The sequence below is a fragment of the Prinia subflava genome, chromosome Z (assembly GCF_021018805.1).
Source record: "Prinia subflava isolate CZ2003 ecotype Zambia chromosome Z, Cam_Psub_1.2, whole genome shotgun sequence".
Lineage (NCBI taxonomy): Eukaryota > Metazoa > Chordata > Aves > Passeriformes > Cisticolidae > Prinia > Prinia subflava.
In genome coordinates, this window is record NC_086283.1 from 96,387,995 (window position 1) to 96,412,632 (window position 24,638).

General features: G+C 40.8%; 1 protein-coding gene across 1 annotated transcript in view; it reads left to right on the top strand.

The window, feature by feature from the left end:
- Positions 1-2,032: 2,032 nt before the first annotated feature.
- The window catches only part of ARSB (arylsulfatase B), a 63,881-nt gene continuing 41,275 nt past the window's right edge, over positions 2,033-24,638 (top strand). The window contains exons 1-4 of the mRNA XM_063423020.1: positions 2,033-2,366; positions 5,009-5,195; positions 7,477-7,667; positions 8,213-8,420. Of these exons, the coding sequence (XP_063279090.1) occupies positions 2,109-2,366; positions 5,009-5,195; positions 7,477-7,667; positions 8,213-8,420 (844 nt within the window). The 5' untranslated portion in view covers positions 2,033-2,108. The remainder of the gene's footprint in view (positions 2,367-5,008; positions 5,196-7,476; positions 7,668-8,212; positions 8,421-24,638) is intronic.

The window sequence follows — 24,638 nt, forward strand, 5'->3', positions numbered from 1 at the left end:
AATTTACTTTGTAGAAAACTGACTTTAGGACAGTTCTGTTGCTTCATGTTCCAGTACTGACTGTAGATTGTAGTACATTCTCATTGTAGAAAAGCTGACAGCACTCATCATAGCAGTTGTTTTCAAATCAGCAGGGAAACCTGTGGGATTTAAAAAAACCTCAACCTGGCAGCTTCAGAGGCTTATCCAGTAGACTTCATTAATACAAGCAGGAACTTTCTTTCTACAGACATTTGCCAGGAAATACTCAGGAGTCTAGTATACTCAATATTTGGCTTTCTAACCAAGAAAAACAAATTTTAATGTGGACTGGGTTTTTTTGCCTGTTACCAAATGGCTATATAAACTTGGGAATACACATATTTACCATTCCAGCTAAATGAGAAATAGATGATTATTTGATCTTCCACCACTGCACACTGAAATATATGTGTTTTCCATTGATGAACAAAATTGACCAGAGTTGACAGCTTTTTTGCTTCTTTTACTCTCTTAGATTTTACATCAGGATTATAACTAAGGTAGTGGTGGTTTGCCATGTTGCTTTAGGTGATTACACGGTTTGAAGAAACAGCCCCATTGACACCGCTGCTATTTCTGCCTCTGTGTTGCTTCACTTCCTTCCTACGCTGCAACAGTCACAAGCACCATCTCAAAAGCCAGACCTCGATCTAGGCTTCTCATCCGAATGGACAAAATGGAGAGAAAAGAGCACTGGGCTGCTTACGATTTTGCAAAGTGTTGGGGGTTGGAGGGAAGACACACGGGTGTCTCTTTTGTGTTTGTGTCTGTGCTGATGCTGACAGGAGAGTTTCTCCAACAGGAGAAACATCCTCAGTGGGGGTTGCAGCTTGTTTTTCCCAGGCTGTCCTGCACACTGGCCAGCAGCAAGGCCATGTGCGTGTTGCAGCTGCCTTGCTGTGCTTACACTCAGAGTAAGCTCTGTATGCAGTGTTAAAAATAGATGAACTGCTATGAAGGCAGAAGTAACAGTCCAGATAATTTTACAGGAATGCAATCTGTCCTGTCCTCATAACGTTGTACTGACTTCCCTAAAACCACAAAGGACTTGAGACATGAGCTTGCACGTTGTTCCCCAGGTCCCCTGGGAAAAGCTCTGTGAAATACAAAGTTGTGTTTCGTGTCAGGGAAATAAAGAGAATCTGTGTAATTGTAATTGTAGAACACGGCCATGGGACAGTTATAAAGATGAGTTCTAACCAAGGAAAGCATGGAAGAAGGTTTTTGAACAAACTTGGCTTGCAATTACCTATTATAAATCTTAAGCTATTATGAAATAAGTGTCTTTGAATTATAACTTTAGAAACTTGTTTTGTATTAAAGAATTTTAAACTGTACTTTTAGAATGTAAAAAGGCTTTGTCACAGACTGGTAAAAAAACCATCCTGGATACAGACAAAAGACTTCAGCTCACTGATTTATGGTTCCTGAAAAAGGAAAACTGAACATCACTATCAAAGACTAATAGACCTGGAAAATAGAAGCTGGACCCCACATCTGGAAGCTGGACCCCACCACCTGGGATACATATCCTGGATGTACATCCTGGAATATTGAAATTTAAAATAGACCACAATAGGCATTGAATAATGACGTTAAAAATTGGAAACAGAAACAACTGAGAAAAGCTTATTAATATGTATGAATATAGCCAATAAAATCCCAGCAAGTCCAGCAATGGGTGTGCAGTCGGAAGGGAAAATCCTTCCACTGTACCCAGCGCTGTCTTTGCTCACACTTTACCATGCTAATTAATCAGTTATTAAATTGAATTGCTGATTGATATATTGGCCGTGTCAAGCGTCTCATTTCTAACAGCTCCGAGGCTTGAACCGGGTGTTTAATGCAGGAGTTGAGGCAAAACTGGAAGGGACCGCCAGCACCAGCTGTTTGCGTACCTTGCCGACACTGACACCACCTTCACAATTCCCTTTTTAGGCTAACACCAAACCCACCGAGGCAGAGCTGCACGGCTCGCAGCCTGGGCCCGGCCCCGCCCGGGCCCTCCCCTCTCTGGGCGGGCGGAGCGCGGCTCGGGCCGGGCCCGCGGCGCAGGGCGGGCCCGCGGCCCAGTTCCTGCCGGGGGGATGGCGCGGCGGCCGGGCGGGCCGGGGCTGCTGTGCCTGTGCCTGTGCCTGCCGCTGTGCCTGGCGCGCCCGCCCGCCCCGCACCTGGTGCTGGTGCTGGCCGACGACCTGGGCTGGGGCGACGTGGGCTGGCACGGCTCCGCCATCCGCACGCCGCGGCTGGACGCGCTGGGGGCGGGCGGCGTGCGCCTGGAGCGCTACTACACCCAGCCGCTGTGCACGCCGTCCCGCAGCCAGCTCCTCTCGGGCCGCTACCAGGTAGGGCGGGCGGAACCGGCCGCTCCGGAGCTCCGCTGACTCCGCTTCGCCTCATGAGGGAGCGGGGCACGGAGTCAGCGCGAGTGGTGCCGTTCCAGGGGGCCGAGGTGCTGCTCTCTGTGCTGCTCTGCGGTCGGGTTAACAGGCACGGCATCTGCCGTGGGAGATGCCCCTGCCCTGGTCGTGTGGTCTGGGGTGTTTTTCCGCTGTTCCTCTGTCGAGACGCAGACAGAAGCGGAGAGCAGCACCGCTGGTTCAGTTTTTACAAAGTGTTTTCTACTGCAGCGCCCAAATGCGTCATAGGGTGTTCATTCAGGTACAGGAGGTGTAGATATTCTGCTCTCCACCAAGGAGTGCACACACAGTGGGCATTAGCCTGGGTTTCCAAATAGTTCTTAGTCATTATCCTGATTTTTCCCACATTCCCCCCCCCCCCCCTTTTTTTTTTTCTTTTCTCTTTTTTGTTTTTTTTTTTTTACCCCCTCCCAGTTGTACAGATGTAAGATTTCGGCTCTACAATAGGTCTTTAAGCTGTTACCATTCTACCCTTTCCCTTCCTTTCTGCAATTTTGGCAGAAACGTAGGGAGAAGGAAATAAAAGTATGGACACGCAGCGTGGACAGAAAGAAGAAACTCAGAAAAGGGTTCGGTGTGTTTCAGAATCTTCCCCTCTGTCTCAAGAAGTCCTGCACATTCGTGTTAACCGTAGTGATTGCCAGATAAACTGCTCTGAATAAAAGAAAATAAACGTCACCCTTTATCAGTGGATGCTCTCTCTTGTTACAGGAAGGTTGTTCTAGTTGATGCGCTTTCCAAGCAACATTTGTCCTGTTCTTGGAAATTCCAAGAATTAATAATGATGTAGGAAAAAGCAATTTACATTCTCTTTATCAAATCTTTAAGTTGTTCTATTAAATAACCTAAAATATTTTCTCATAGTGACTATTTTTGAAATACAGTTGATACTCTGAATGTGCTTTCCAAGAAAGGGGCCACTGCTGCATCACGTCTTAAGAGTGGACATAGAAAAAACCTATAGTTCAGTCTGGATTTAAATTCATCCCATACATCTGGCTTGATAATTTAGTAATCTTTGTGTCGACCTTGTTGCAACTGAGTAAAAATTAGAAAATGGATGTAATCTTCTTTTATTTTTTTAAATAGAGGAGCCATTCTGTGCAGCAGTAATTATGCAGCAAACAATTATATTATGCAGCAAATATGTGAGATCTTTTTTTAAATTGTCTTACCCATGGATATGATTAACAGTCACTTAGAAACTTGAGCAAGTAACATAAATCTAGTCCTCTCTGGAGCTGAAATTTTGGTAGCCACCTTGTGATCTGTATGAAAGAAAAGCAGTGGTATTGGTCTAAGATAGGTGTAGATTTTTTTTATTATTGTCTCCTCGTTTTTCACATTTTTCAGATACAGTGCAAGAAATTACAATGCTTTTTCTTTTGTGTCATTCTGTATATTAATGTTTTCTGTAATACAGCATTTAAAAATATTTAAAATATTTTTATATATAATATAAAGTTTATACTATGAGTTTTGGAACTTCCTTTTTCAAAGAAAATGAGGAATTAGCAGGCCCTTTAGAAAAGGGCCACTTTACCTACTTACCTAAGATCGGAGCTTATTTTTTTTTTAAAAAGTCAGTTCAGAGAGTTGCTAAATTTCAAAGCAATCCTTTGAAAGCTGATCATGCAGCTTGCTACACTGGTTTGCTTAGTGGAGTCATCAGATCTGGTGTAATCTGCACCAGGGGATTTGGAGTCTTTGTGCTTCAACACACACAGATTGCTAGAAATATTTAATATATAAACAAGATGTATATACTTGTATACATATTTTGCAGGCCTAAGTCTAGGGTAGTGCCTCTTTTATTGTGGAGAAGACAGGGGAATTGACAGAAGCCAGCTTGTAGTATCAGTACCTGAGGAGGTTCCTTATATCAGGCGTGATATACTACTCAAAGTATTGTAAAGAAACACAAAATTCACCACTTGGGAAGACTGGAAACTTTAGTAGAACTATTAAATATCAGATCTAGTCAGTGTAAAGCTTGTGTCATCCCCATATCCAAATGCTTTCAATAGTGCTTGTACTCATTTAAAGCATGCAAATAAATAGACAAGTATGTATATATAATGTCCATTTAGAAGAGTAATGGAAAATAGTTTTCTTTTATTGATCTTTCCTCCAGTGACTGTTCTCTGATACAGGCAAAAGCTTCACCTGCCATCTGCATTTTTGCCCATTTCAATCCCATTTAAAATCTCTCACTCTGTCTTGAGATGTCTTCAAACAGACCATAATGGTAATTCTTACCTGTTAGATTTCTAGCTAAAAGCATAAAAAGCTTTGTGTTTGTTTTTTGTTTTGGTTTTTGAAAATTGTGCTTGATTTATGCCGGGGAAGATGTTAACTCTTGCAGTGCTATTTTCTTGTTTTCCTCCATCCAACCGCTGCCCTCCACCTGGAGCTTCCTCATCATCCTCAGTGCCACACTGGTGAAATGAAGAGCCCCTAAAACTAATGCTAATCTCTAATTAAGCTGTGCTTCTTTTTGTGCCTGCTTATAAATGAACTCGTGGGCTGCACTGTGAGTGATCTCTCACGCTTCTTTTCTCTGCTAGATCCACACAGGTTTGCAACACCAGATAATTTGGCCATGCCAGCCCAGCTGCCTGCCACTGGATGAGAAACTCCTCCCAGAGCTGCTTCAAGAGGCGGGATATGTGACTCACATGGTGGGGAAGTGGCATTTGGGGATGTACAGAAAAGAATGCCTCCCAACACGCAGAGGATTTGACACTTACTTTGGTAATGGTTGGGTTAAACAGGGGCAATAAATGCGGTGTTAAAAAGGATGAGAAGCTGCCCCATTCTTGTAACAGCAGCAGATGTTCTGTTGATTTATAAGTAAAGTCATACCTGGGTATGCATATTTCCAAAGTATCACTGCTTAAAAAATTATAATGCCTTAAATGTATGCTGAAGCTTTACAACTTACTGAAGAAAGTTTAATTAGAATTACAGTGTGGTCCAAGGAAGGTATTTCTCTCTTACCATTTTCCCTCACCCCTCCCTCCTTCCCAGAGTTAACTTTTTATTCCAAATTCTCTGTCTCTACCTGTAGCAGCACGGGGGAATAGGGAATGGGGGTTACAGCCAGTTTGTTTAGCCTTGGTTTTCCAGGGCAGGTAGTGAGATGGTGTGAAAGCCTCTACAAAGTAGTATCCAAAAGGTCACAAGTTAGGAAGTGAAACTCTCAGTCTAAACAATAGATTGTCCAAGTGTGAGTGCATTGCTTGGAAACCAACATGTAGCTATCCACTGTTTATTGTTCCAGGTGTGGTTTGTGCTCCTGTCTCAGTATCAATTCCACATGTGTTAGTTTTGCACAAGTGTCACGAATGTTACGTAGCTTGGGCTGTCTGCTGTGCATCTTGTTCTGCACAGCACTGAGCTCAAAGGGTCCATCTCCACTTGGTTGTTTTTAAGACACTTCCCTTGAACAATAAATTTCAAAATAGTTCATTTCAGTGCAGAGGCCTGGGATGGTCTTGTCTGACCTGGGGATTAAGTGAAGAGTGTGACTGTGCTCTGTGTGTGCCTTTTATAAAGTATGTTAGTCCAAACATATGGTGGGAAAAACTGTTCCCTTAGATAATTTACTTATTTTCATTCTTCAGGGAGCTCAGGGCCATGGTTTCACTACTGAATTAAGCTAATACGTGTGGATTGGACTATCATGGGTCATTGCTTAAATGTTTGTGCTTTCTCCCATCCCTTCACAGGAGCTTGGGATCTTTTTGATGGCATAGGTGTAGATAGGCTGCTGTTCCTTGTGGAATCTCATCCTGGGACTGAGCAGGCTTTTAATGCAGGAGCCTCAGGACAGGCTGGCTCTGGGTATGGTTTTTGGGTGCCCAATGTGACATCATCTTTCAGAGGATATAGTGGTTTATTGTCCTGCAATGCTCATGTGATTCTAGTAGGCATCAATTGTGATTAGGGATGTTTGATTCCATGGCACACTTGATGCAGTCTCCCCCAGTGGGCATTCAAAATGGAATTGGAATTTCCATTCAAAATGAAAATTCAAAACGGAAAAAATGCAACATGTGCCTCTGAGTACATTGGTGTAAGCAGTCTGCCTATAAAATCACTTCATCTTTTGAAAGATTACACATTTTGTCCTCCTAAAAATACAGTAGACATTTATAGTGGATTAAGATAACTTCACTTTTTCTGTACATTCGTTTTTGCAGAAATTAATAGCTGCAGCTGCTGAAAAAAATGTGCAAATAAATTTCTTCTGTCTTGGCCTTTTGTCCCAAGTTATTTTTTTTTTGCAGAACATAAGACTGTTTTTTTCAGATTCATCCATTTTTTTCAGGATACTGGGGGAGAAATCTAAAATCAAATTTCAGATGTAATTTTTGAGATTCAAGTGATTTTGAAAAGTTCTGTTTGTGACTGCTAAAACACAAGGGCTCTCCATGCCTAACAGGCTAGCCCTAGGTAGGAGCAAATCTATACCTGTGGAATTTTTCCTTAATTTCTTTTGGATATCTCTAAATTATAGTGTCTTCTCTTCACCAGCTGGTGTCACCAGTGGATCAGAAATTACATTACAGCAGACATAAAAGATGATTCATACTCGGGTGTTTTTGAATAAATGATTTGGAAAATTCCAAACCTCCCAACAGAAAGCCTTGCATCAAAATACAAACATAGAAAATCATACCACCAAAAATCAAACTAGATTGTGGCTAGATCGCTGCCTTGGCTCTCAGTGCATTAGTTTAATGCTCATGGGCATCAAAATATAAATGAGAAGTCGTTGTACTGGTTTCAAAATGTTTAATTTCTTTTGAAATTGCTACTTGCATTAGCAATGAGAATCCTGTGAGGTATTAAATGTTGAGCTACTTAGATGTGTTGGGGGTATCACAGTAGGTGGCCGAGGGCTGAATGAGTATTTTGGCTCAAAACCACTGATGTTTTGACATTTATGTTTGACTCCTTTTTCCACCCCTGATATATGTGTTTATGTGACAGTGTTGGCCTGCCTGTTTGACACCTTTTCCTGTTCCAGGCTATCTCCTGGGCAGTGAGGATTATTACACCCACGACCGCTGTGTACTCATCAAAGCAAAGAACGAGACGCGCTGTGCTCTGGACTTCCGAGACGGAGAGGAAGTGGCAACTGGATTTAAGGATGTGTACTCCACGAATTTATTCACAGAAAGGGCTATAGATCTCATAGCCAATCACAAAACTGAGAAGGTACAGGCAACGCTTCTGTTCTGATAACTTCAGCATTAAAGAATGTTTTAAAAAAGTAATGAAGTGTAAATAGAGATGTGTTTGAGCTGTATTTCAGGGCTGTTCAGTAGTTGCATAGAGCTAGATATGAGAAGTAGCACTGGTAAAACTTGTCTGCTGCCAAGATCAGCTTTGTCTGCATGGTCCTGCATGGCCTGGCCTGCTACCCTTCTCCATTTCCTTTATTATAACACAATTAATAATTTTTTAGAGGTGGTTTAGCAAGTAGTTTGCACTTCTAAAAAGAGAAGGGAAGTTTAAGGTGAGAAGCTTAAAGAAATAGTTAACAATTATGTTATGGAGAAAAGATACACCTGATGTTTTTCCACAGTTTTTCAAAAGTGATTTTTCAAAGCTTTCTTAGTTTATGTGCAGGGATTAGAAGATGTAGAAGTTGTAGAAAAAATCAAAACAGACTGCCTGCACTGTTGATAAGTCAGGTCTGCTTTTGCTGCAGTTTTGAGCTTTATGTTCAACTAATTTCCATCCTGTCCCTTCCACCCCAGCCCCTCTTTCTCTATCTGGCCTTTCAGTCTGTGCATGAACCTCTCGAGGTCCCTGAGGAGTACGTGGAGCCATATTCTTCCATAAAGGATGAAAAGAGACGCCGTTATGCAGGAATGGTGACTCTTATGGATGAAGCTGTAGGAAATCTCACTGATGCTCTGAAAGCATACGGTCTTTGGGACAACACAGTTTTTGTTTTCTCCACTGGTGAGTTCCTTTGAGTATTCTTTCAGTAGTAACTTTGCTACAGGGTCTAGCAAGCTGACTACAGAGACATCTGGGCCCTCTGTCTTTCCTCTGGATATTTTCTAACCACAGAAGAATGATGCAGGTTGAGCAGGAGTTTAAGGGAAACAAGAGTTTCTCTCCCTTCTCTTAGGGCTTTCTCAAGCTTGACAAAAACAGCTCTGAAGTAGTGTCTCTGCAAAGGGGGGATGCTCCTGGTGGTGTAAAAATGCCTTTGTAAAATCTGAGGAGTGCAGTGGAGTTAAAAGCATCCTACTTGACAATGCAGTTACTGGGACCTGTCACAATTGAATCCTTACTGAGAGCTTTTTACAGATTTATTACTTCTGAAGCAGTCTGTCCCGTCTGTGAATTGCCATGTGTTGCATGAAGCACAAAGAGCCAGACAGCTGAAAATATGATGATCAGTCTAGTCAGCCAAATTACAACCTAAGTTTTTGTATGTACAGGCACATGATCTGGTTTCTAGATTACTAGAGTAATGCAAATAATACATTGCAAAGCAGTCTTCTTTGTTTCTAAATTAAGAATGAAACAGAACCTTTTTGAAATACAGCTGCTTGGCTGGGTTTCAGGAACATATTTGCTCTTGTTTGGTGGGAAGTGGTCAGTAGCCTTTCTATGCATACAGTTCTTTTGTCCACACTTCACCTATTAGGGCTGTCAAAATGGCAGATTAATTTTCTGTGAACACTTCAAATACAAAAAAAAACCCCAAACAAACCAAAACAAATAGACAAGCATAACAAGAAAAGAACCAACCAAAGTTTGATGAAAATGCACTGATGATGTGTTTCGAGTTTCACAGGTCAAAATCTTGGAATTTCGTTTTGAGTCCAAACCTGTTTGCCTTATGATACTACACTTTTGTCCAGTTTTTGGCTCTAGCAGTATTTGATAACTCTTCTATGCCTGTTTCTGTTTGCAATGTTTTTATATTTAGAACTAAAAGTAAGCAAAGACATATGGAAAATGATACCAGCATTTATTCCACATGGAAAAAATCCAGTCTTTGCTGATGGGGCTTGGTAGAGTTATTTCAGTAATGTTTGCTCAGTGCATTGTGGGATAAAACTAAATACATCTGAACTAGAATGACAAGGTATGTTTGAATTAAAAAGACAAATTTTTTTTTTCACTTATGAAGCATTTATTTTTCTGAACGGTGACAGTCTACCGTGTTTTTTAATAGTGATCTTTTTGCAATCAGTTGCAGATATGTTTCAACAAAAGTCAATCAGGAGAATCAAATGTCTGCCCTACCTATTGGGACTTAATTTGAGTTAATTGACAGTTTGAATTTCCATGAGTTAAATTTGTTATGATTAAAATGCATGGAAACTGGACTTAAATCAGGCAGGATTTAAGCAGAGGCCAGTGATTTGAGTTTTTTTCTTTACTTCACACAGTTATTATTTACAGGCATAAAACATTGCATGCAATAAGGACCCAGTTTCAAAAACCAAGTGTTATAACCATAAAACATTTTTAAAAGACCAAAAAAGAAAAAAAAAGTCAAATTATTCAGTTTTTCTGTACTTTGTTGAGTGCTTTTGCAGGTAGTGTGTTTCAGAATGGACATTAGAACATGGTTCAACAGAAACACTCGAGTCTGCAGCTGAGCATCTCTTGCAGAGAGCTGTGCTGTGTCAGATCTCCCTGCACAGCTTCCAGGTCCTTTGGAACTGGGAGTCCTGGAGTGCACTGGTAGCTCTAATGTGAACATATGATTATAGTGTGGTTCACCTTCAGGTCTTGAGGACATGTTTGCTTGAAGAAGTGCCTCTCCCTTCCTCAAGTGCTGTTCTGGCACTGGGAGCCCCTCTTTTTGCTTGGTGGGGCACAGCGGGGGACACACACAATTTTCTTTGTGATCAAAGACTCTTTCCAAGAAAGTTCTTCCCATTTTGTGGGATTAAGAATCAATTCAAGGATTTCAATGAATTCTGCAGGGGAGAATCTAGGTAATGATAAAGTTTATCCATAAGTTTAATGAGCAATGTTAAAGACACAAAATCCTCATAGTTGCCCAGAGGCATTTAGGGGTGCTGCTGGCTGAGAGGCTGGACATGACCCAGCCATGGGCACTGCCAGCCCAGAGAGCCAAACGTGTCCTGGGCTGCAGCCACAGCCCCGTGGGCAGCAGGGCAGGGAGGGGATTCTGCCCCTCTGCTCTGCTCTGCTCAGAGCCCACCTGCAGGGCTGCACCAGCTCTGGGGTCCAGCACAGAAGGACAGGGACCTGCTGCAGTGAGTCCAGGGTAGGGCTACAGAAATTATCAGAGAGCTGGAGCACCTTCACTATTAGGACAGACAGTTGGGGTTGTTCAGCCAGGAGAAGAGAAGGCTCTGAAGATACCTTACTGCAGCCTTTCAGTACCTAAAGTAGGCTTATAAAAAATATGGGGACATTTTTTAACAGGACTTGTTTCTGTAGACCAAGGGGTAAAGTTTTTAAACTGAAGCAGAACAGATTCAGACTAGATAGAAGGAAGATGCTTTTCATAGTGAGGTTGATAAAACACTGGAGCAGGTTGCACAGAGAGGTGGTGGATGTCCCTTCACTGGAAAGATTCAAGGTCAGGTTGGATGGGGCAGTAAATGAGCTGATGTATTTGAAGAAGTCTGCTCATTGTAGAGGGGTTGGACTAAGTGACTTTAAAAGGTCCTTTCAAACCCAAACCATTCTATGAGAAGAGCACTCTCTGTTTTGTTAGCCGTGGGATTTGATAAAGGTGTTGTTGAAAGTCTGTAGAGGAAAAAGGAGGCCCTGCTTTTATGGTACATTTTTACTAGATTCATTACTATTTCCTTTGTATTTGAGGCCAAAATTTACACTTTCATGTTTGTATCTCTCCATGCTTTAAAAGTCCTGTCCAAAGAATAATTTACAGGTGATCATTTCGTATTTTGTACTGTAGCAAGTAACATTGCAACAAACATAGTCTTCTGACTACCTCCCTGGGAAGAGTTGACCTCAAACTGTATATCTCTTTTTGGTGGGTACATATTTAAAAACCATAGAACATGATGTAACCTTTGATCCTGTGGTAGTTTTTTTTTTTTTATTATTATACTCTTTCATGTTTCTTCCTATTTATTATGGCTCAAGAGGCATTGCCTTGAGAACATGCCACTTGACAAATGGAAATACTGCACGTTTTGAAAGAGTCTTGTGAAATGTATAAAAGAACTTCAGTTCCTCTTTAAAGTGGCCTGGTGGAGATACCAGGATAAAAATGTAACTTCATTATGTTTGGTCATTAGCACAGTCTGTCTCCATCAGTATGTCCTGTAAATCAACCCCCTGGTGTCTTTTTGAACAGATAGACAAGCTATTTCTACAAGTAAATTAGAAAAGGATGAGCAGGTTCAGTGGTAGTGGTGTTATATTTGTGCATCAAGTAGTAGCTTGAAAAGTCTTGACTGCTTTGATATGAAATGGAAATTACTTTTATGGACCATTTTTTGCACTGCAGATACAAGTCTGTGCTAATGAAATCATTGATGAAAATGAAATTATTGCTTGTTTAAGAAAAACAGATGAAAATGAATATGCAGCATTGGTGGGTATCTAAGGCCTTTTGGCCACTTGAAATCAAGGAGAATGAGAGATAGGGCATATTTTTCCCTTTAGCAATCGTAGGAAACTGTAACCACCAATGTCCCTGAAGAGGGCCTTGATTTATAATAAAGGTCATTAAAAGCATTGAAATGGTACTAATTTGGGTCAGAACTATTAACATGGGCTTAGAGTCCAAATTTTGCTTCAAATACAGAACTGTGATTTGAGGTAAGAAGTGGGAATTTGCTGTGACTATGATGTGATTATAGTTTCTGTGAGGTGGTACAAGAAATTTTGGTGTAAACTTGCCAATATTAAAGCAAAGGACTATGACCCCTAATTTCAGTTCTGTATTCAAGCTACTGTCCTTGCTTTTTTAACTTTTATATTTTTGTTATACTAAAACACTGTAGAGCAGTGGTCCTATCTTCCAGTATTTCTTGCCGTTTTTAAATGTGGATTAGTTCTGTAATGCCCAGTAGTTGCCATAAGAGGGCTTTGAAAAGCAAAACACGGGAACTTTTCAAGCCTTGGTTTACATTGCTAAGAGGAAACCACATAAATCCTTTCCATAATGGAGCATGTGACAGTGATGACTGTTTTCACTCCAAAAGACGGTCTTTTTATCATTGTAGAATTATGATTAATAAGAGCACAGATCGTTTTGGATGTACTTACTGATGTTTATACAGTCTCAATCATACCCCTAGGTTTTTTTCCCCCCACAAAATTTCATATTACCCTTTTTATTTTTTTTCTTTTATTTTTTTTTTCTTTTATTCCAGCCAGCATATTGTGACTTTTGGCTAATGAAATACTGGGATTTTCTTATTCTTATTTCCAGTGCCTTCTTTGAGGCTATGAATTTGACTTTCACTGATTCCTTAAGGGCATTTTTTTTTATCTTCTTGATATCTTTGTTCAAAAATGAGCTCCTACTCCTTCACTTTTGCTTATAAGGGACCACAGGGAGTCTTCTATTGGCAGATTGGCTAAGCCAGCTGAGTAGAGCAGTTATTCTCTGTCTGTGATGTCTGAGGTGCTAATTTTGAGGGTTGTGCTCTCAGATTTTCTTTATTGCAGACCTGAAGACTTGTTTTAATTGGTATTTCAGAGGTTTCTGAGAGGTTTGGTGTGTTGCCAGCGAGGAAGATGCCTGGGCATCCATTCCCTGAGCTGCTTCCTAAGTGGAAATAAGCACACGTGCCTTAGCTGCAAGCAACTTCAGTCACACTAATTATTTGAGTTCATCTATTCCCAAATACTATTTTTCTGTTTCTTGTTTATTTAACTGTATTTTTTTACAGGCAGAGGTTCTGACAGATCTTGCATCATTTAGAATTGTTACATGTCAGTGACAGTGAAAGGTGCATGTAGTTGGTGTTTTGTACTCCAGTGCTGGCTTCTGTTTTTGTTTTCAGGCTTTTTCCAGGTTAAAGTATGAGTGACAATTTAGAAGTTAAAAAATACATTCTCTGTCTTAGGATGCAGATGATAATAATGAGACTATATTTTTAAGAATATGTTAGCAAAGGTGGAAATGTTATGGTACAAATAGATATAAAATCAGTACTGATAGATGTTGATAGACAATATATTGACTCCCTCCCCCCCTCCCCTTTTATAATCCTGTGAAAACCTGGAATATTTTGTAGGAAATGTTTGTTTATCCCTCCCCACCCATCCAGCTTTTTCCATGCAAAATCTAACAGTCCAAAGACAAGTTCCTGAACAGGGAGTAACCTCATGCCAGAGATACTAGCTTCTTCTTTGTCCTCGTGGTTAAAAACTCCATCATAGGTTGAATCTTGAGTTTTTCTTGCTGTTTTTAGTGGATGCCAGTGCTTGAAGTGAAGTTTATTTGTAAATGAAGCTTGGAAGTGAACTTTGCCCAGAATTTTGCAAATGGGCCAGTTTTTTTGTAAAGCTTTGACTTAAGCATCTTAATAGCTATACTAGTAATTTTTTTCTCAGAACAAGGTGAATGCTGAAAGCAGCTCATTTTGTGTATTACCTGACTGACATATGAGCAGTTTGTCAGGTTATTCCCTGTTGGTTTTGGGTTAAAATTTCCTTCCGTGTTGCCGTCGTCTGTAGTGATGGTGTGTGCTGGTGTAGACCTTGACACAGTCTGTAACTACTGAGACCTCTGTAATTACTGAGACAGCCCACAATGAAAGCACTCGACTGAAACTGTCTGTGCTAGGATTGCTGCTACCATGAAGGCAGTACTAAGAAGCAAAAAACCCCCAAAAAACCCCAAATTCAATGGGGTGGAGAAGGGCATTGTTCATGCAGCTTTTGTAGGGCTAAGTCTGTAACTAGTGGAAGCTTGTGTACATCAGTTTCTTTTCCCATGAGGTAATTTTTTTCCCCAGCTTTGGAAAAGTCAGGAGAATAAAGAGACATTTTTGGTGAGTTGGAAAAATCCATAGAGGTTGATTTATATGAGTTACTCTGTAAATGCTCAGCGAAGTTGTTCAGCAAGTGGTGCTCTGATGCAGGAGAGGTATTATATTCCCTTGATGGAAAATAAAACCCCTATGGTTGTATTTAAAGCACAACAAGAGTTACATTAGCAGAATTTTATTTTAGAAGGTGTAGTTTTCTGTTGTCCCTCTAATTAAAAGGCTTTCAATAGTGCCTCCATCATATGTACACAAATAAATCTGCATCAAGGATGGAAATACAGTACTGCATCAGGGCTCTGAAGAAAAAGTGGCATTTCTGCCGTTGAACACTGAACCTTCAAGGTTATTCTTCCCACTGTGAGTAAACAACATCAGACTGAAGTAGACAATAGATGTTTTTTCATCAGCTGGTCTTACCAAATGATTTTGGTTCATTTTGTTGGAAATACGTATGGGTCGTCATAGGGAGTGTGGTTGCTCTTCTGTCATACTTGCAGCACTACTGGAAAATGCAGCTACACATGGATCCTTTAGATGCAGTGTGGGGAAGCAGGGAAGAACATAAGTTCAAATTAAGGGCAAAGTTATTCTCCAATTCATGCTGCAAATCTCCTATCCACAGTGTAGATCTCTGTTGTGTGTTCTGTACTCTTTTAATGAAACCTCAATGGGAGTTCTGCACTTGGACCATGTACAGAATAAGCATTATTTATGCTATGAAGATCAGAGGGGAGAAACTTTCCCCAAATGCGATCCTTTACCAGTATTACTGGCAGTGCTCTCTGTTTAACTGTGACTCACAACCATGGGCTTAAATCACACACACAAAGGGCTCTGAAGTCCTGTTCTGTGACCTAGACTTTCAGCAAGAATGTTGGAGGTCAAAAATGAGATGCATATACAGAGCTGTGCATTGATGCTGTCTAGTGTTTGCTTATATTGTGTCTGGCAGTATTAAGTGCTATTTAATTCCCTTTCACGTATGCAGAATTCACACAAAAAGCTAAAAAAAAGCCCAACCAAACCAAGCATTAGCTGCCTGCTTGTTTTGTTGATATTGGCAACTGATTGTAGTTTTCATTCAAAATTGTGCACGAAGATTAGGCATGACCTGTTAGTAGACTTGGACAAGTGGACTTGTTTCCTGCTTACCTACATCACTTCATTTTTAAATTACATAATGCACACTGAATAATATGTGGTGGTATCGTGTCTGCTGAATACCTGTAAGGGTTTTGAATTGTTGAATCAGTCTTGCTTGTAGTTCCCATTATTTGCTCTTTAATATGTGGCCTATTTACTGCCCCTGTAACTTCGGTAGCGTTTAAAACAAAATTGTAGTAAGTCCAGATTTGCATTATGGAATAGAGATGTCAACACTTAATGTAAACAAAACTGTGGGGGTTTGGCTCTTCTGTAGTCTCCCCATCAGAAACAGGCAACAGGAGGAAAGGCATAGGAATAGGGGTTTTGTCCTACTTTTTGTCTTTTTCACTTGTCTGAGGTTGTTTGCATGTTACACCTTTTGTTTATTTTTAGCTGCAAACACCAGAAATCTAATTTGTAAAAATATTGAAGGTAGCGTGATTGATTTTGTTGACATTCTCTGTTTTCAACAATACCAGGACTCTTAACATTGTTAAAATGGCTTTTTAAACTCTGTAAGTTACATATGAAATAATTTGGTAGTTAACTTTTAATATACTTTCCAGTTCTGCTTCAGTTGTGTGGACCCTCACACTGACCTCCGTGTGGTTCTGATTAAGTTTAAGAACATGATTGCTCCTAAAGCCCCAGCCTTTCAAAGGAGCATGAGATCCATAACATGTAAGAAATCTTTACAGGACTAAACTGTGGATGAATTGAATATGCCATCTTATTTCTGCCTTCCTTTTCTACATTTGTTACACTCATTATTGCGTAATTGTAAATTAAGGGAACCTACATGGTTGCTAGCATTCAAGACTGAGTTGATTTTGGTTTTTAAAGTGCAGTATTACAATATCAGAGGGAAAAATAAAAATATCAGTATTAGAAAAAAAAGGCAGAATTTTGTGGAGGAGAGAAATAAGCAACCTCTTCTGTTGTCCAGTTTAGTGGCTCATACTCTTTGGGAACAGTGAGACAAAGATGGTTGAAAACCTGTTCTCAATCCATCATCCATTGTAATTCATCCTCTGTAAGGGGAATTTTGCTGCCTGGCTGACAGTGGTACAGGGGTAGGATTGCTATAGATGCTGTAAGATTAAGGGTTAGAAGTGTGTTTTTGTTGTTGCTGTTTACTACTTGTAAAATCTCTTTTAATGCTTTAGCACAATAAGAAAAGCGGGGGGGAAATCCCGAATTCATGAGAGTTTGTGTTTCTTTTAAAACTTTGATCATTCTGAGGTCATATGTTGCACAGTGGAAATAATTAGAAGTTTGAGGAGAGGAAAGGAGGAGATTAGTTTTTTGGATTTAAGGAATTTGATCTTGCTTATTTTACTGGGACCTAGTGAGTATGTGTTTCTGTGCATTTCCCTGGTTGCCCATCTTAGGTATCCAAATCATGAAATGTCTTTCACTTCCTGTGGGAAAGAGAGTATCTTCTAATTGGACTCTAGGAGTGTGCCCCTGCAGGGAGCAGAGGCTTCTTCAACTAGATCAGCCTGCTCAGAACCTCTTCTCCAGTCTGGCCTTGAATGTTTCCATGGATGGGACATCCACCACCTCTCTGGGCAACCTGTCCCATTGTTTCACCAACCTCATAATAAAAAATGCCCTCCTTATATCCAATCTAAATCTACCCTCTTTTAGTTTTAAAATTATCACCACTTGTCCTGCCACAACAGACCATGGTTAAATGTCTGTCCCCATCTTTCTTAAAAACCTCCATAAAGTACTGGAAGGTGCTATAAGGTCTCCATGGAGCCTTCTCTCATCCATGGTGAACAATCCCAACTCCTTAGCTCTGTCCTCATAGGAGAGGTGTTCCATCCCTTTGACCATCTCTGTGTCCTCCTCTGGACTCACTGCAGCAGGTCCCTGTCCTTCTGTGCTGGACCCCAGAGCTGGTGCAGCCCTGCAGGTGGGCTCCGAGCAGAGCAGAGCAGAGGGGCAGAATCCCCTCCCTGCCCTGCTGCCCACGGGGCTGTGGCTGCAGCCCAGGACACGTTTGGCTCTCTGGGCTGGCAGTGCCCATGGCTGGGTCATGTGCAGCCTCTCAGCCAGCAGCACCCCCAGGTCCTTCTGGGCAGGGCTGCTGTGATCTGTGCATCCCCAGCCTGGGTTGCTCTGACCCAGTGCATCTTGCACTTGGTCTTGTTGAACCCCTAGAGCTTGTCCAGGATCTGGAAGAGTTCCTATCCCTCAGGTATGTCAGCTGTCCACCCTCAGCTGGGTGTTATCTGCAATTTGCCCAGAGTGCCCTTGGTCCTGCTGCCTGTGTCATTGGTGACGATATTAATTAATACCGGTCCCCATACAGACCCCAAGGGACACCACTCATCACTGATCTACACCCAGACCAGTGAGAGATTGACTGGTTCTCTGAATGTGACCATCCAGCCAAATCATTGTGCTGTGAGTGGCCCACCCATCAAATCCATCCCTCCAGTTTGGAGAGAGGGATGTTTTGAAGGACTGTGTCAAGGTCTTTGCAGAAGTCCAGATAAAGAACACCCGTGACCCTTCTTCCCTTGTCCACTGATGTAGTCACTTTGTTGTAGAAGGCCATTGGGCTGATCAGACACGACTTGCCTTTCCTACAGCCTGGCTGACTGTCCCAAATCACCTGCCTGTCCTCCATGTGCTTTAGCACAGCCTCTAAGAACATCTGTTCCATCACCTTTCCAGCCATAGAAGCCAGGCTGACAGGTCAGTAGTTCCAAGGGTCCCCCTTCCTGCCCTTCCTAGAAATGGTTACCAAGTTTCCCTTTTCCTGGGAAGTCACCTGGGACTTGCCCTGAGTGCAGGGACTTTCCAAATGTCACAGAGAGTGGCTTGGCAACACTATCAGTTTCAGGACTCTGGAATGCATTTTGTCAGGTCCTTTAGATTTATGTAAATTCCTCAGGTGGTCACGAACCTGATCTTGTCTTACAGTTGCTCCCTTTCTTGTGGTCCATCCACTCAAGAGGTGTGAGAAAAGAGACTGTCAGTGGAGACTGAGGCAGAAAAGTTGTTGAACACCTCAGGCTTCTCCTCATTCTTTCTTACCAGTTTGGTAGTCATCTCTGTGGAGGTACATTTCCCCCGACCTTCCTATCCTGGCTGTAGCCCTTGTTACTCTTAGCATTCCTTACCAAGGGGTGCTCAGCTCCTGCCATACCTTGATACATGCCTTGGACTGCATCCCTATACTCTTCCCAGAGTACCTGTTTGTACTTCCATGTTGTGGAATGCACTGCCTGTGTGTTTTCTTCTTGCCTCTTAGATTTACCAGTAGGTTGACTCTGCCATTGCCTTCCTTCCCTGATTTTTTATGCCTGGGATTCAAGAGCTTTTGCCCTCTATGTCCCTAAAGACCTGTCAGCTCTATTCTGTGCCCTTCTCCTCAAGGGCACTTTCTCAGGGGGTCCTATTGACTAGCTTCTTGAAGAGCTGGAATTTTACTTCCCTAAAATTCAGGATCTTGTCTTCACTCTTTACCTGGCCCATATCTCTCAGGACAGAAAACTCTACCAGTAGATTATATTACAGAAAGCCATTCAATATTATCAAAATGGAATTTCTTAGTTTTTTACATTTTTAAAAATTTCAGTATTTTTTCAATAATTGCTTAATAGAACTACAGCAAATTTTGATATTTTATATATGGACATTTTTAGGTTTCCTTTGTAACTGATAAAAATTGTTTGAAACAACCCAGAACTGTCTGACACAAAGCTTTATTGCTTTTCCAAGGGACTTACTTTGTCAATCAGTGACAGCCTTGTAGAAACACAGGGAAAATCAATCATTGATTCACTTGGGAAAGAAGCATGCAATGTTGTCTGGTCTGGCTTAAGAATTTGGAAGAAGTTGCAGGTGTTGTAAGATAGCCTTAGTCAAATGAGTAGTATCTGAAAAAGGTTATTTGAATCCCTGCTGAGATGTTCTGTATCTGTTTTCCTTCCCTGCTTTTTCTTTTTTTTTTTCATATATCTCCATATAAGCTATGGGTTGGTTAGTACATCTGTTTCATATATTTATGAATATTCCAGAACTGAAGTATGCTGCTAGGCTGAACTATGCAGGAGAATCTAAGAACTTCCAAATAAAAGCTCTGCATAATTTTCTTTCTTTCACTTTTCATTAATTCATGTTATTCTCATACATACAATATAATGGATCAATATTTGTGGGCATTATCACATTACTGTGCATTAAAAGATTAAGATTTTCCCTCTCTGCCTTAATTAATGGGAGAGTGAAACCAGCAGAATTTACTTCAGATAGTCAAAATACTGATATGCTGAATGCAAAGGAAGCCATACATTTTACAGATTTTTGAGTTAGAAACGCTGAAATCCATTAGCGTGGTAGTTATTAGGCAGTGGATTTGGCCACAGGTCAGTGTATCAGATCATGTAAATGTCTGATGTGAAAATGTCTTGGAGAGCTCTTACTGCAGTGTTCACTGCATTTTTTCCCTCTCTTTGTCCTAGCACTGGAACAAATAAACTGATTTCCCCTCCTTTTGGACGGTTCCTTGTTTGTTTTTTTCACTTCCTTACAGCTTGGTCTTGATCTTTCCTCTGCTTTTTCTGTACCTCTTTATGCCCTTTTGAAATCTCTTTGTTTCTAGGCACCTTCAGGTGCCTGTGACTGGAATTATCTGTCACTTACAATACAGCATCTGTCTTTACATTTCTCTTTAAGGAGGAAGAAACACCCCCACTTTTATCTGAACTTTGAGCACTGCTGCCGTGTGGAATGCTGCCTGTGCTTGCTCTTACATTTGACCTCCAATTGTGTTTTCTCAAGTTAAAATACAGCCAGGGCTTTGTGTACATTGAAGTGAGCTGACCCTGAATTCTGTATTGAGATTCCAGAGTAGCTTGAACTGGTTGGGAAGAATCAGAAGTCTGCAGCAGTAATTTCATTTGTATTTTAGAGTAAATGGCTTTAACCTACAGCACATAAAACCAAATAATGCAGCAAATGTAATGCAGGTTTTTCATTACTGACTTCTTATATTGTAGATGATCTCCGTGTTTAGGCTATGCAAAAGATTGTTACTGATCACTGCAGAGAACTGGATGTATTGAAGCATTGTACTGCTTCTGATAACTTGCAGGAGCATGCTTTATCAAATCAACAATGAAATAGCATATGCTGACATCTGGTATGCAGAATTTAATGAGAATTTTAATAGTTGTATCTCTTCAAAAAATCTGCTTTAAGTCTACTTTCTGTTTGCACTGAAGCATTGTAACACATTTTACAATCAAATAAACATTTGTAACAAGTGGATATAAAGAAAGACATCCTCTGCATGTTATTTTTTGGTTAAGTCCAATTTTTTTCAACACTATTTTTCTGTTACCCACAGGGGTTAAAAAACAAAAGGTGCATTCCATTACTTTTCTCTCTAGCGTTGTACATAGTTGCAGTTCCGACTGCAGAGGACGTAAATTGGTATCTGCTTACTTGAATGTATCACACATTCAAGTCTACTGCCATCAAGCTGTGTTCCAGTGATTTCAAAGGATTGAAAAAGCAAAGCCTTTGGTTAAAACAATGTAATAGTTAGAGTTTACTGGCCACAAATTGTTTGCATTGACCAGGAGAGAGAAACTACTGCTGACCATGTTACAGTTCATTAGAAAGTCAAAGGTACCAGAAATAATACAATGGCAAAAAATCTCCAACAACAAAACAACAAGAAAAAAAAAACAAACAAAAAAACAAACAAAAAAAACCCCACAACCAAAAATGTAAAGGAAAAATGCATGCCTCAGGTGGAAGAATGGCTGTTTGGACAGTGATGCTGATGTGTGGGGCTAAGGTTAGGAGCTTTTTCTGCCCACAGGTGCCTCCTTTCTCAGCAAATTGCCCCTGAGGTCTCTCAGCTGCTCAGGGCATTCATGTTGCTTCCTGTGATTCTCTCCAAGTGACCTTGGGTAGCTTGAACATTTAAATAGCTACAGTGGTTTTGAGTTATTAATCTAGATAATTTTGACAAAACTGTGTGAAGAGTAAATGCACTTACAATCATACCAGCCTTTTTTGGGGATTGTTGACCTCTTGTGTGATCTGAGATGTTTTAATTACCTCTGTTCTTTAAATTAGTTAAGTCAGAGCCTTCCTACAGCCTAAGGCAAATGAGGAGATAGGCTTTGGGAAAACATGGCCCTGAAGACCTTGCCTAATTTAACGGGTCACATATTCCATAATCCTGAGAGAAATCTGAAGTAGGATTTAGTAAAACTCCCTTGCTGAAGTGAGGGTAGAGGGAAAATGTGACTTCTGGGCTCTCTAATGTATGAGTCAGGTAGTGGTTACTCATGAGGGCAGAAGTCCTTTGTGAGGAAGGTAAGACTGCAGCTGTGAATGTGGGGATTAGGGGAGCTCACAACTTGAGCTGCCACCATCTCCTTTGGTCACCCCTTGTTTGCAAGGACTGTGACTTAATACTTTTTATTGCAGGGTTGGACTAAGCAGGCTGAGGAGGGATCTTGTGAGTGGTTTGGTCAGTTGTATAAATGACATGATAAATTCTGACTGTTGGCATCAGGGATGTCAAGCAATAGTGGAGAAATGAATTTGGCAAGCATAGGTTGAATCACAAAGCAGATGTGCTTTATGGCTTTAATAACACTGCATTAGATAAGAAATTTGCAGAGAAAAGAAAGCAAGATGTCTTCTGAAAATGGTGGTGTGAGTGTAGTGTGAATCATTTGACCATCCAGGGCTAAAGCTCTGTTTATAATGAAGTACTGTCTTTGAGCAGAGGAATCTGTTAGTGCAGTTTAGATTTTTCTGCTTTTTTCCCGCTTTTGGGAAAGGAAAAGGAAAAAAATTACCCTGTAAATGATTGAGTTTCCAGGGTAAATGTTCTAGGGAATGATCATTAGGCATGAACCCATTAAAACTACAATGCACACAAAGAGCAAAATATGCAATTTGACTGTTCCTTTGAAGTCCACAGTTGTTTCTGTTGTGCATATGAACAACGCCCCTTAAAATCCCTGAGAGTTATAGTGTGTATCTGAGGACTGAATGTGGTCTGTGCAGCTAGATGTTGCCAAGAGGAGAGATTTCACAACTTCAGGATTCAGGAAATATGATCAAAAGTGGCAGAAAGTTCAAGGATGATGATATTGGAGAAAGGTTGGGTTTTGCCAAGAGGAAATTGCTGGTGACCTTACTGAGCTAGCATGGTGCAGGCAGATTGCAGAGATTCAAACATGGGAGTAATTAAAGAGGGCATGTTTTGGCATGTAGCTGGGGGGTTGGAAATCACAAAATTGGAATAAAATAAGAAGTTAAACTTTTTGAATTTAAGTGTTCCTTCTTGTCACTCACTTGAATGTAGTATTGATGTGACAAAATGAAGGAGAGCAGAGTGTTAGGCACAGCAGTAAATGCTAATTTTTCCTGGTTTTTTGAGAATGTGGGTTCCATTTTCTCCAGCTTAACATCCTTTTTTTTTTTTTGATTCAGCAGTATATGATTCAGCCAATGCTACTTGTAACCAAGCAAAGATGTTAAAGAAAGGAATAACAAGCAAAACTTATTCTGAAACACTCATTCAGCAAATAGGTTGCCTGCCATTTCCCTGCCTGGAAAACATAACCCATTGGTGAAGAAAGGATTTATGAAAACTGGTTAAAAGCACTGCTTAGATCCTTGGAGAGAACAGATATTATTTATGTAAACTTCCATTACTCTCCGTTACTTGTATTTCTCTATCACCATATTAACTTACAAAAGTTCTTCCTTATAAAAGCCTTTCCTCCCCTGCATTCTTGGTTGCCTTTAGCAAAAGCTGAGGTGCCTGTTGGGAGAGCCTTCGACAGTGCTGGAGGTGCCTGTGTGAGACTGTTGCATTTTCACCTTGTTCCATTAATTTACCTGTTTCTTTCCATCATAATCTCTCAGAGAATGACACAGTCTACCTCAAGCAAAACAGTCACAACTGATCACAGAACAATGAGCCTTTTTCATCCCCTCTGTAAGACCAGTGTTACAAAGAATGTTATTTTCTTCACTCTTTGGAGTAAAGAGTTTCAGGTTTTGTGGTTTGTGTGCTTGGTGTGAGAATTAGCTTATGGACACATGCTTCTTCCTAAGGTGCACGCTGCACTTTTTAAAAATGTCCCCTGTGGTAAGTAATAACTAAAGACTTTTGTTTCATTTTTGTATTTTTTTGCCAGCAGGTATGTGTTTCTTTCTGGTAATGAACTCAGTCAATATATTCTGGGTATAGCTAGGGCCCCAAGAGATTAGGAACTCAAACAAAAGTGATGTAAAAAACAGATGTAAATCTGTCCAATGGCCGGAATCAAGTCATCGTTTGCACAGTGTAAAACCAATGCATGTGTCTAAACTTAAGAAGAAAAAAAGACATCTGGCTTATAGAGGGTGAAATATAAAAGTGGTAGACACACAGGATGGGGGGTTGGGGTTGGGTTACTTACTGGTTGACCAAGGATCAGCTGTAATACTCCTTACATGAAGCAGTGGCCCCAGCATTCCTGCTTTTAGAAATGGACTTCTAAATCCCTTGCTCTGAGGTTTCCATTGTTCCTGGGCTGACTGGGGAGTTCCAGCATGGGGCAGTTTTCCCTGTCTGCAGGCAGTGGTGTTGGAAGGTGCCCATCTGCACCACCTTCCTCTGTACAGGATGGCTTGGACTGTTTGCAGCCCTGTTTTTCCTCCCCAGCCTTTCTCCCAAAACCTTTCCCAGCTGTATCCTGATGTGCTAAAGTGCTTAAATTAACTCCAGATTGCTCTGTTTATTGTGTGCCAGAGGAGTGACAGACAGCAATCAGAGCAGCTTCCTCTCAAATAAACTCCAAGAAAGAAGGGGTATAGGATATTGGGATGGAAAATATGGGTTCTGGGAAGAACCCTGAGGCTTTAATGCCTGTATATTAGATTAGGTCTCTGCTGTTTGCATTTTAATTCTAAGTTTTGGCAACTTCGTATCCCTGGAAGTGGGGATCCGGGTTTTCTTTTTGGTTTTTCTTTTTAGAAGAAAGCAAAAAGGTTGTTTGGTCATAGTAATTTCTTCTCT